The 12,424-nt window shown below is 43.5% G+C and overlaps 1 protein-coding gene across 1 annotated transcript in view; it reads left to right on the forward strand.

Annotated features, from left to right (window-relative positions):
* The first annotated feature begins 1,280 nt into the window (after window positions 1-1,280).
* Window positions 1,281-12,424, forward strand: part of scfd1 (sec1 family domain containing 1) — a 46,116-nt gene continuing 34,972 nt past the window's right edge. The window contains exons 1-10 of the mRNA XM_042337886.1: window positions 1,281-1,464; window positions 5,986-6,056; window positions 6,757-6,845; window positions 7,254-7,344; window positions 7,546-7,668; window positions 7,854-7,941; window positions 8,162-8,251; window positions 8,419-8,474; window positions 9,736-9,821; window positions 11,080-11,179. Of these exons, the coding sequence (XP_042193820.1) occupies window positions 1,434-1,464; window positions 5,986-6,056; window positions 6,757-6,845; window positions 7,254-7,344; window positions 7,546-7,668; window positions 7,854-7,941; window positions 8,162-8,251; window positions 8,419-8,474; window positions 9,736-9,821; window positions 11,080-11,179 (825 nt within the window). The 5' untranslated portion in view covers window positions 1,281-1,433. The remainder of the gene's footprint in view (window positions 1,465-5,985; window positions 6,057-6,756; window positions 6,846-7,253; window positions 7,345-7,545; window positions 7,669-7,853; window positions 7,942-8,161; window positions 8,252-8,418; window positions 8,475-9,735; window positions 9,822-11,079; window positions 11,180-12,424) is intronic.

Below are 12,424 nucleotides of genomic sequence, written 5' to 3' on the forward strand. Positions count from 1 at the left end.
CCAGAGATTGAATGCAATGCGCATTCTCCCTGGAGGGACGCATGCCGCTTACCAAATTCAGGAAAGTAGTAGGCGCAGATTGGCCAGAGCCGAAGCTCCGGGTCTCCGGGGAGTGTGTGTGCGTTTGGATGGGGGGGTAACCGCTGGAGTCTCACCGGCTATAACCGCGCAGCTCACCATCGATATTGCTGTCCGGCTTGCGGGTTTAACAGGAGCTGAATGAGTGGACTCCCTGCCCGAATGTGGCTGGTGTGCACGTGTGTGGGGTGGGGGGTGTACGTGTGTGGGGGGTAGGAGTGTATGTGGGGGTGGGTGGGGGGGTGTATGGGTGGGGGGGTGTGTGGGTGTATGTGTGGGGAGGGGTGTGTGGGTGTATGTGTGGTGTGGTGGGGGGGGTGTGTGGGTGTATGTGTGTGTGGTGGGGGGTGTATGTGTGTGTGTGGGGGGGAGGGGTGTGTGTGGTGGTGGGTGTGTGGGGGGTTGGTGTATGTGTGTAGGGGGGTGTGTGTGGTGGGGGGGGTGTGTGTGTGGGGGGTTGGTGTATGTGTGTGGTGGGGGTGTGGGTGTGGTGGGGGTGGGGGGTGTATGTGTGTGTGGTGGGGGTGGGGGTGTATGTGTGTGTGGTGGGGGGATGTGTGTGGGGGTGTGTGTGTGTGGTGGGGGATGTGTGTGTGGGGGTGTGTGTGGTGGGGAGTGTATGTGTGTGTGTGTGTGGGGTGTATGTGTATGTGGGGGGTGGGTGGGGTGTGTATGTGTGTGTGGTGGGGTGTGTGTGGGGGGTGTGTGTGTGTATGTGGGGGTGGGGTGTGTGGGGGGGGGGTGTGGGGGAGTGTATGTGTGTGGTGGGGGGGGGTGTATGTGGGTGTGTGTGTGGTGGGGTGTGTGTGTGGTGGGGGGTGTATGTGTGTGTGTGTGGGGGGGGTGTGTGTGGTGGGGTGTGTATGTGGGTGTGTGTGTGGGGGGGGTGTGTGTGGTGGGGTGTGTAGTGGTGTGTGTGTGTGGTGGGGTGTGTGTGTGTGGTGGGGGGTGTGTGTGTGTGGTGGGGGGGGTGTGTGTGTAGTGGGGTGTGTGTGTGTGTGTGTGTAGTGGGGGTGTGTGTGTGTGGGGGGTGTGGTGGGGTGTGTGTGTGTGTCTAGTGGGGTGTGTGTGTGTGTGTGTGGGGGGGGGGTGTATGTGTGTGTGTGTGTGTGGTGGGGTGTGTATGTGGGTGTGTGTGGGGGGGGGGTGTGTGTGTGTGGTGGGGGGTGTGTGTGTGTAGTGGGGGGGGTGTGTGTGGTGGGGTGTGTGTGTGTGTGTAGTGGGGGGTGTGGGGTGTGGAGCCGAGTTCAGGACATTGCGGAGTCGCTCTTTTCGCCACATTACGGTAATGAAGCGGCCGCGAGCCGCAGGCGCCACGTCATCCCGGCAACGTCGCCCTGAGCCGGGGAGCAAACATGGCGGCGTCCGTCAGAGACAAGCAGATCAGTGAGTACCGCAACCGCCCCCCAGCGGGAGGCCGGGCCGGAGGCGCTGACCCGCGGCGGCACAGGCGACCCGGGCCGCCTCTGCAGGCCTCGACCGGCCGCGATGAGAGCGAAGAGCGGGGGCGTCGGGTGGCCGAGCTGCTGCCGCCTGGAAGTCGCCCTCCCGAGGCCTGTGGCGGCGGAGTGAGCGAGAGGGGGCAGCCACCCCCCCGCCGCCGGCCATCCTCCCCCCACCCACCCCCCGCCGCCGGCCATCCTCCCCCCACCCACACCCGCCCCCCGCCCACACCCCCCCCGCCCGGCCATCCTCCCCCCCCCCCCCCGCCGGCCATCCTCCCCCCCCACCCACCCCCCCGCCGCCGGCCATCGTCCTCGCAGCAGAGACACAGAGCTGCCCACTTCTTGGAGGGGGGTAGCAGGGGGTGGGGGGGGAGGACGAGGAGGGTAGCAGGGGGTGGGGGGGGAGGACGAGGAGGGTAGCAGGGGGTGGGGGGGGAGGACGAGGAGGGTAGCAGGGGGTGGGGGGGGAGGACGAGGGGGGTGGGGGTATCAGGGGTTGGGGGGGGAGGACGAGGGCGGTGGGGGAAGCAGGGTGTGGGTGGGGGGGTGGTTGATGGACTGCCCTTCCCGATGTGCCCCTTTGCCTTGATGTTACCTGAACAACAAGCAGCTTTTGTCATTCCTGGATTCATTCTGCATTCCATGCAGCTTCTTTCGCCTCCGAATGGCGCCTGGAAGCACTTAAGGAGATTCAAGATTTAAGGAGACTGTTAAGTGTAGTGACTGTATTTTGCAACCAATTTGCGCACGGTAATATTACGCGTAAACAGCTATGAAGCGAATGACCCAATTTTACCCCGGGGTCGGGTGGGGTGGGGGGTGCGATTTTTGGCCAGGACAGTGTAAGAGATACAGCCGTGGGATCTTTAACATCCATCGGAACAGCCAGATGGGTTCAGTATCTCCTCTGATGTACGGCACCTGCAACAAAGCAGTACACAGCAAGCACTACTTTGGAATATCATCTCAGACTGGTGTGTGTGGGTGGGGAGCTGTGGTCAGGACAACATGCGAAGGTGCTCTTGGCTGCAAACCACAATCACTGCACTTAAAAGTTTTATCTCCTTAAGAGATAAAAGGAGGCGAAAGAAGCTGCATCGAATGCAGGATGAATCCATGAATCTTAAACTGAGTTCAAAGCCCTGTTGTGAAGCTTGAAGTCACAATTTTTTGACTCAGAAGTGAGAGTCCTACAAACTGAACCAAACCGCCACCTTGAGTTCAGATGTTGGTGATTGTAAGTTTCATTCGTCTGGACTGTGCAATCACCTGAAATGTTCGCGTTCACTGACAGTCCCTTCAGATACTCACTGCTCTATTTAAAATAGTTTGATAAATAAAGTCAGTTTGCATAAAATATCAAAAGTGACAGAAAAGTTCCACAGTTCTTTTTTGAAAATACAGTATGCAGGCAGTGAAAATACGTGAATCCCAGAACAATCATTGAATGAGATAACGTGCTTGGAGTTCTTCCTGAGCCTATTGTGTGAGGAAGCTGATGGAGCTGAATTAATAAAGTATTTAAGCGCTCCGAGATGCATCCCTGAGTAAAGGGTGATATTTAATGCAAATTGTAGTGGTTGTCAAAGTCAGTATCTTGAGTGCTTCTGTTTAAATTGTTTACAAGGTGTAGGTACCTAGTGTTGTCAGTTTCTTTAGATTCTCTTATTGAAATGGTATATATTTATAAATATTGGTCAACTTTTATAATGGAGTTCTGATGGTGTGTTGTTACTGTTACTAAATAGCTGAACATTCTCTTTGTTTATTTACATTTTGTAACTATAGCTCTGTAAACAATGCTAGTGTTTTATATAGGTCTTGAGATAGATCAGCTGCTTTATCTTAGGACCTATACTTGCTCGAACTCAATTGTTAGTGAGAAAGCTCTTTAAAAAATTGGTACACTTTGAAGTAAATCCTCCCCGGAAAACTCCCATTAAAGTCCTTCCTCACAAAAATAAGTTTAGGAAAGTTTTGATGTTTTGCTATCCAACTTTCCACAAGATTCCTTGACCCTACTGTCTCATCATCTGATAACAACATTTCCCCCAGTCCTGCCTAGGCTTTGAGCTCAAAAGTTCCGACATGAGTCTTGAACCCAGAATCTCTTACTCTGAGGTGAGAGTGCTATCAACTGAGCCAGGCTGATAGCTGTACTTGTTCTACATGAGGGTTTGTTTGTGTATGAATTATCTTAAATGTGTTATTGTTGGACCCCAAAGAGTTTATGCTTTGCACTTGTTCAAGATTCATGATTCACAACTCGATCTGTCTGTCCAAATTGTCAGTGAGGTGAAACTTGCACTGTTGATCATTTGGGCAGGCTGAGAATCTGGTCAGGGTACAAATTGGATCTGTCTGTGGGGAGAACATAAGAACATAAGAATTAGGAGCAGGAGTAGGCCATTCGGCCCTTCGTGCCTGCTCCGCCATTCAATAAGATCATGGCTGATCTTCTCACCTAACTCTGATTACCTGCCCTATCCCCATATCCCCTCATCCCTCTATTTTTCAAGAATCTATCAGTCTCAGCCTTGAAAATGTTCAAGGACTGAGCATCTACAGCCTTCTGGGGTAGTGAATTCCATAAGTTCACTACCCTCTGAGTGAAGAAATGTTTCCTCAACTCTGTTCTAAGAGGCTGACCCTTAATTTTAAGACTGTGACCCCTGGTTATAGATTCTCCTACCAGGGGAAACAGTCCCTCTGTGTCTACTTTATCAGCCCTTTAAGAATCTTATAAGTTTCAATAAGATCCCCCTAATTCTTCTGTACTCTAGAGAATACAGCCCTAGTTTATTCAGCCTATCCTCATAGGTCAGTCCCCTCATCCCAGGAACTAACCGAGTGAATCTACGCTGCACCCCCTCTAGGGCAAGTATGTCCTTTTTTAAATAAGGAGACCAAAACTGCACACAATACTCTAGGTGCGGTCTCACCAAAGCCCTATACAGTTGCAGCAAGACTTCCCTACTCTTATATTCTAAACCTTTCGAAATGAACGCTAACATGCCGTTCGCCTTCTTAGTTGCTTGCTGCACCTGCAAACTAACTTTTTGGGACTGGTGTACAAGGACACCCAAATCCCTTTGAATACTAACACTATCTAACTTCTCCCCTTCCAGAAAATAATCTGTTCTTTTATTCTTGCTACCTAGGTGAATAATTTCACACTTGCTAACATTGAATTCCATCTGCCACCTACTTGCCCACTCCCCTAGCCTATCTATATCTTGTTGCAATATTTTTGCATCATCCTGAGAGCTCACTCTGCTAGTTTAGGATCATCCGCGAATTTAGACACATTACATTCAATGTCCTCGTCCAGATCATTGATGTAAATGGTAAATAGCTGAGGCCCAAGCGCTGATCCTTGTGGCACTCCACTAGTTACATCCTGCCAATTCGAGAATGATCCGTTTATCACTACTCTCTGCTTTCTACCCGATAGCCACTCTTCTATCCATGTTAATATTTTCCCATTAATCCCGTGGGCCTTGATCTTGAGTAACAGCCTTTTGTGTGGCACCTTGTCAAATGCCTTCCTAAAATCCAAATATACCACATCTACTGGTTCCCCCTTATCCAACCTGCTGGATACATCCTCAAAAAATTCTAAAAGGTTAGTCAAGCATGACTTCCCTTTTGTAAAGCCATGTTGACTCTGCCTAATCTTTTTATGGTCTTCCAGGTATCCCATAACTACGTCTTTTATTAAGGACTCAAGAATTTTCCCTACAACTGACGTCAAACTAACTGGTCTATAGTTTTCCCTATTTTCTCTCCCACCCTTCTTAAATAGTGGAGTTACGTTTGCAATCTTCCAATCAATGGGAACTTTTCCAGTATCCACAGACTTTTGGAAGATTATAGACATGCCATCCACTATCTCAGTAGCCACCTCCTTTAAAACTCTCGGATGCAGGCCATCCGGTCCAGGGGATTTATCGGTTTTAAGACCCGACAATTTACCTAGAACCATCTCTTTACTAATGTTAATCTCCCTAAATTGCTCGATACCATTGTCTTCTTGGTCCTCTATTTTTGGTATGTTTCCAGTGTCTTCTACGGTGAAGACTGTAGAAAAATACTTGTTTAATGATAGACAGAAATTTCTGGACAGGAGGTGGCCAATTGGCTCATCAAGCATGTGCAATGTTGCTGCTTTTGGGGCTTCTCTGCACAACACATTATCCTGGAAAATCATAGAAGTTCTATCAGCACAGAATAAATCTAATTAAGTGTAGCAAAGTGGCGCATAATCCCATAACTGTTTAAATAGTTAGAAATAAACCTTGTGAACATGTGGATCTAATGAACTACAGTACTTGAAGAATTGCATTGAGCCAATTAAGAGCATTCTGAAAATCTAGGAGGATCTGAAGCTGCAATAAGGGATGAAGTGGGATAATATATGATAGTTTAAAATCCAGTAAAGCTTTTCATTTTTTCCCTACAGCTGCTTTAAAGCGAATGTTAAACTTCAATGTAATTCCTGTCAAAAACAGCACCACAGAGGCCGTATGGAAGGTAGGAAATGTTGAAATTTACTTAATCTGTTCTGTGTTTCTGCCAGAAATGTACTCAATCCAAAGGGGACCCTTTTTCTGCTGATGTTTTAAACTCTGCATTTTTAAAACATTGTAATTTCATTATTACTATTGTGATATGTTGGACGGAAAAAGTAAATGAAAATGGAGCACATTGGTAGAGAACAGCATGGTACTCGTTATAAATTGAAAAGGAAAGTACTTGTGAAGTTTTTAACAATGTTAACATCTTCATTAAGAATGTAAACCACTCATTGAAAGTCAAATATAGTTTATACAAAACTTGGAATCATAGGATATGATGTATGACAGAGATATAATCAACTGTGCAAAATCAAAAGAATCACATTTCAAGAGCTATACTATTGCAAATGAAGCATTTCCTCCAGCAGAGAGTAATGCGGAGTGACTGGATTGTGATTATTATTGTAATAATAATAATCACATTGGTAGAGAACAGCATGGTACTCGTTATAATTATAATAATAATCCTTGTATTTGATATAGCACCTTATCGCATCTTCTATACGTCTCAAAGCACTTCACAGAATATACTGTAAAGTGAATTGACTGTATGTTTTGTGAATAAATCTTTGTGGTGGTTGGGAATGCAGTAGGTGTTGTGAATTTGGTCTGTTTGGTCTTCTGCAACCTTTTTATAAAATAACTTTCTATTGCAGATTCTCATTTATGACCGATTTGGTCAAGACATCATTTCACCATTGCTATCCGTGAAAGAATTGAGAGACATGGGCATCACGTTGCATCTGTAAGACAAATTCAGCCTTGAACTTCTACACTTCTACTACTGCTTTCACTACAGTAGAACATTCAATTCCAGAAACAGATATTTCCACATGTAGAATTCTCAGTCTGATTTGGATACTCTTTAACATGGTGATGGGTTTCCGCATGTGTCAAACACCCAGCTAACCACCCCAAAAAGCGTCAGTAGAACACAGTAGAATGAAGAGTATTTAAATGTGCATTATATATTCGAATTCTTTCACTTTTGTGTGGATATGTTAAACCCCGCGACATCCGGTATCCAGAATTCGGAGGTAGCTGTTTCGTGAAATTTATAATCATGCTTGCCGCAGTAATTTAAAAATGAACATATGGAAAACATTTTTAAAAATTATAACCTGGCGATTGTTTTGTATTTGAATTTTTTTAGACTTTTACACTCCGATCGAGATCCTATTCCAGATGTTCCAGCAATATATTTTGTAATGCCAACAGAAGAAAATGTTGACCGGATATGTCAGGTAATTGCATGTTCCTCTTGGGTATAAAGTTTGTTTGTGGAAGCAAAGTTTGGATTTTCTAGAATGTAAAATTTTAGTACAGTATTTGAAATTTTCCAAACTTTTCAAGAATTTTATGTACTTTTTTGCTTACAAAAAATGTGATCATTATGAAGCATGATAAAGCCACAATCTAACTGCTGTTAATTTTTTTTTGGATAGGATCTTCGAAACCAGTTCTACGAGTCTTATTACTTAAACTTCATCTCAGCAATTTCAAGAAGTAAACTGGAAGACATTGCTAGTGCAGCTCTGAGTACTAATGCAGTAGCTCAAGTGGCCAAGGTAAAAGTGTCGGTCATCATAAGATCTAATAAAAGATCAGTGACTGATCTTTTAACTTTTCCTCACTTTGCATCTATATCGGAATATGTAACAGCAAAATGAAAATGTGTACATAATTATTGTATAAGTTGACTTGAATTAGTTTCTGGTCTTTCTCACAATTTGGGGTATGTTTATTTTTGCAGGTATTTGATCAGTATCTAAACTTTATCACTTTGGAAGATGATATGTTTGTCCTATGCAACCAGAACAAGGAGCTGGTCTCGTATCATGGTACAGGATCTATATATTTTTTTTAAAAATTGTATGTTGAAATTCTCTTTTAAAAGAAGTGGTTTGTGGTTTGTTTTAAGGTAGAAGTTGATTTTTGGGTACCAGTTCAAGTTATTCAGATCATTGTGTACGTAAATTCTTGGGAGTACATAAAAATAGAAATCACCGTAATCTAGTACAACTGGCTGGTTACAGTTTATGTGGTTTATGTTTGTTTCAGCAATCAATCGACCTGACATCACGGACACTGAAATGGAGATCATAATGGACACACTTGTGGATAGCCTTTTCTGCTTTTTTGTTACAATAGGTGAGTATGGTGAGCCAGCGAGCATGCTGAGGCAGGGGTGTGTGATAGGAGAGAGGGAGTCTTCACATGCGGTCTGGCTAGGTCTGGCTACCCAGAATCCTGCAATCCAGGGGTTTACTGTATTTTCTAAGTCTTATGTTAGTCCTAATGGTGTCTTTTGCACATAGGTGCTGTTCCAATCATAAGGTGTCCTCGAGGAAATGCAGCTGAAATGGTGGCAGTGGTAGGAAATGCATTTTAACCTCTTTAGTTTATGTGATTGAAGTTTGAGGCCTGAGACATAATATATCGGCCAAAAGAATGGAATCATTTTATAAAGTCCTTTCAGTTGATAATGGTGTTTGTTTCCAGTCAGTAAAGAAATCTAATTTAATTTACAAATTATCTCTTCTCCCTGAGAGGCAAGGTGATAGAAATGTCAGATACCTCTATCCTTTGATAAAAGTTTCTTGATACTCATTTTGAAATATGAGCAATCTTTGTGCGTCTGAATAAGAAAGGATTTTTATGAACCTCAAATTTCAGCTTTAATTATGATATTTTGCAAATGTATACAGTATATATAAAAATAATAATAATCCTTGCATTTGATATAGCGCTTTTCACGTCGGGAGGACGTCCCAAAGCGCTTCACAGAACACACTGTAAAGTGAATTGACTGTATATCTGTGGGCGAACGCGGCAGCCAATTGCACACAGCAATGTCCCACAAACAGTCGTAGATTGAAAATGACCAATTTATTATTGGAGGGATTATTATTAGGCGTGTGGAGTAAGGAAACTTGCCCAACGTTTCACCCTGCCTGAAATTGAACTCAGGTCTCTCGCTTGCAAAGCGAGTGCTCTAACCACTGAGCTACAGGACTCCACTCCACTCTACTGTGGTCCCTACACAGTAGGAACCATTATTTGTCAAACACTATTTAAAATCAGAATTTGTTAGTGTTTTCATGTAGTATATACACATTATTCCTCCACCCTGCATCCTCGCATTGTTGAAACTAAGACTATTTGTACTGCTCCCTACACCGGCTCATTCTTCATTAAGACTGAAACGTCTTTCTTTCAGCTGCAATCTGCAGGCTTCTGTAGACCCAGCTTGGTGTCACTAAACACTTTCAGTTTACATTTTCTCAAACTAACCTTTGTGGTAACCCTGCAAACTGGACCTTAGCTTTTCCTTCATCTTGGTTTCTCAAAAATAAAATATGGGAGAGTCAGTATTAGTTATGTGTATCGGAGTGGGGAAACGGCAGCTACCCCAGCAAATTTCACTTGTATCAGTAGCATCTTTCACATAGGAAAATTATAAAGGAAGCCTGAGCCGAGTGAGAGATAAGGGAATTGGGTGATAGTGGGCAAATAAACCTTATTTTAAAAACAGAGCACAGTGAGAACTGTTTTGTCAGCATTCTTTGATTGTCATTATATATGTATAGACATTTATGCAATTTAAAATAACTTCCAATTCTTTATCCTTTTAGAAACTGGATAAGAAGCTTCGAGAAAACCTACGAGATGCCAGAAACAGTCTCTTCACAGGAGACACTCTTGCTGGGGGACAATTCAGGTACAAGAGCAAAGATATTCCTTCAGTAATAAGGATTTTGATTGTGTGTAACTTTTTCACGGTGAACCGGTAGGATTTATGGAATTCATGTTGAGTATTCTTATGCCACAAGCCTTGATATATTTAACAGACAAAGTGAATGTGAGAATGAAGCTGATAGAATCTGAAAGAAGGGGGCAATTATTCAGATGGTGATTCAGGAACACTGAGAATTCAATAACCTTCAATATCTTAAGGAGTTTACAACAACAACAACTTGTATTTATATAGCGCCCTCCAAGCTGGACGGCATCTCAGAGCGCTTCACAGTAACGGATCCCGGGGCCGAGCCAGGGAGAGGGGGAGGAAGGTGACCAAAGGCACAGTCGAAAAGAAAGGTCTTCAGCCAAGACTTGAAAATAGAAAGAGAGGGGGCGAGGCGAAGGGAGTGAGGAAGGGAGTTCTAGAGCCTCAGGGCGTAGTGGCTGAAGGCACGGCTGCCGATACTGGAGCGGAGGATTCGGGGACGAGGAGGAGGCCAGACCCGGTGGAACGAAGGCAGTTTAGTGAAGGGTGTATTTATATAGTTTGAATTATTAAGCAGGAGATATAAGTATGGCAGGTTTTCATCAGAGGCCTATTTTTATGCATGCTCCTTTGGGTGTAAATGTCTAGTTGCAGAAGAGAATGAAAAAGACAATCCTGGTGTTACTGAATGACTCAGTCTAGTAGATGCTCACTAATTAACTGTTACAGCATTAATAAAATCGTTAATTGTGCTACTTAAGTGAATTACTTTGGTTCAAGTAATTAAAAACTATTTGATTCTGCTATAATTAGCAAGTGGATGATGGTCAGATTGCAAATAAAACATGAAGTGCAGTTATTATTTGGATGTACTTGAACTGTGAGAAATAAAACTTAACAAGTGGTTCGTTATAGAGTAGAACTTGTTACAAGGCACCTCATAATAAGCAGGGCTCGCTTATAGTGTGGTTGGCGTGTGGGTCCCGACATTTACATACACCAAAAATCCCAAGTGAGAGAACTGTCTCCGTTGGTGCTTCAGAAAAGCCAGCTGGTGCGTGCGAAGTGAGCATGGCTGGCTTCCATTTCATAGGACTCTGCCAGGGTCACTTTCTGTATGTTGAATATGTGCGCAGTGAATCCGGAAGTACCCTGTTATAGTGCAGGTTGGGATTTTATTATCACCAACTACCGCGGTATAACAAAGCTCCACTATACCAACAATTATAAATGTTTTGAATTTATTCTGCAGTTTCCAAAGACCTTTGTTAGTCCTTGTTGACCGAAATATAGACTTGGCTACCCCGTTGCACCATACATGGACGTACCAGGCCCTGGTTCATGACGTCCTGGTAAGAAATCCAAACGTACCATTTTTGTTTGTTTAAAAAAGTTTGATTTTATTTGATAATCATGCTTTTATTGCCTTCATGGAAATCAAATCTAAACTTGTGGAGCTAAATGAATGCAATCACAACACAAGCTACTTTATGAACTGCATTTATGAAATTCCAGCGTATTAATTTGGTACCAACATGTACTCACCAGTAGATGGTGCTGAGATTCTACCGAGATTTTATTTCCTTCTGCACACAGCACACAACTGAATATTCAGAAATATTCACACACAAATATACAGTCAATTCACTTAGCAGTATATTCTGTGAAGCGCTTTGAGACGTCTAGAAGATGTGAAAATCGCTATATCAAATGCAAAGATTATTATTTTTAATTATTATACGATCCATCTCCCACCTGTAGAGAAATCCTCTTAGATAGCAACCTGAGACTGTTTCTCTGTTTGCTACAGCAATGAGCTAGCCCAATTGCTCCCAGTGCGCTAGCGCAGCTCTGACTTCAGAATGCCCGGCTCTAACGATAGGAAGACCACTGATCTCATGGTTGATTGGTCCTGTCATAGTCTAAGTGTGCTTCATTATATTTGCTGAAATGGGGGTGTTCTGGATAAAGCCATCCTTAATTGGTTATTGTTCTCCAGTATGGTGTTAACTTTCATTGTTTTCTTAATGAAATAGACTTGGGTCAAATTGATTTAAACGTTGGGAAGTTATTTTGTTAAGAAGTTGGACATGGGAAGGAACACAACAATATAAAAATAATGAATGGGCAATTTATCACTTCAAATTCTTAGTCCATTAAGTGCAAAACATCTTGGAGCCTGTCTGTGGTATCCTTTTTAACTGGTGAAATGATGTGTGAAATGGAAACTCTACAAATCTTACAAAAAAAATACTAGACTGTTGTATGTGCACTCCATTCTGCATGCAATACAAATCAGGTAAATTTCAAATAAATTAAGATTAGCAATAGAGAGAAAACTTACGTTTATGACATCCTACCTGATGCTTTTCCAGATGCCTTATGTAAGTCAGGTATTTTCCTCATGAGGAAGGAAGAAATCAAATCTAAATAAATAAAATCTGTCAGAGGGTGAGTCAACTTGTGCCACATTTCTACATCTCTGGGCAGCTCAAAGGTTTTGTGAGTATCAGAATATTATTTGTGCTTGACTGTCTTGTCCTTTACAATTGTTAAAATTGAAAGGGGTAACTTTTTTCCTGTTTGGACTGTTACCA

The sequence above is a fragment of the Callorhinchus milii genome, unplaced genomic scaffold (genome assembly GCF_018977255.1).
Source record: "Callorhinchus milii isolate IMCB2004 unplaced genomic scaffold, IMCB_Cmil_1.0 Scaffold9, whole genome shotgun sequence".
Taxonomy (NCBI): Eukaryota; Metazoa; Chordata; class Chondrichthyes; order Chimaeriformes; family Callorhinchidae; genus Callorhinchus; species Callorhinchus milii.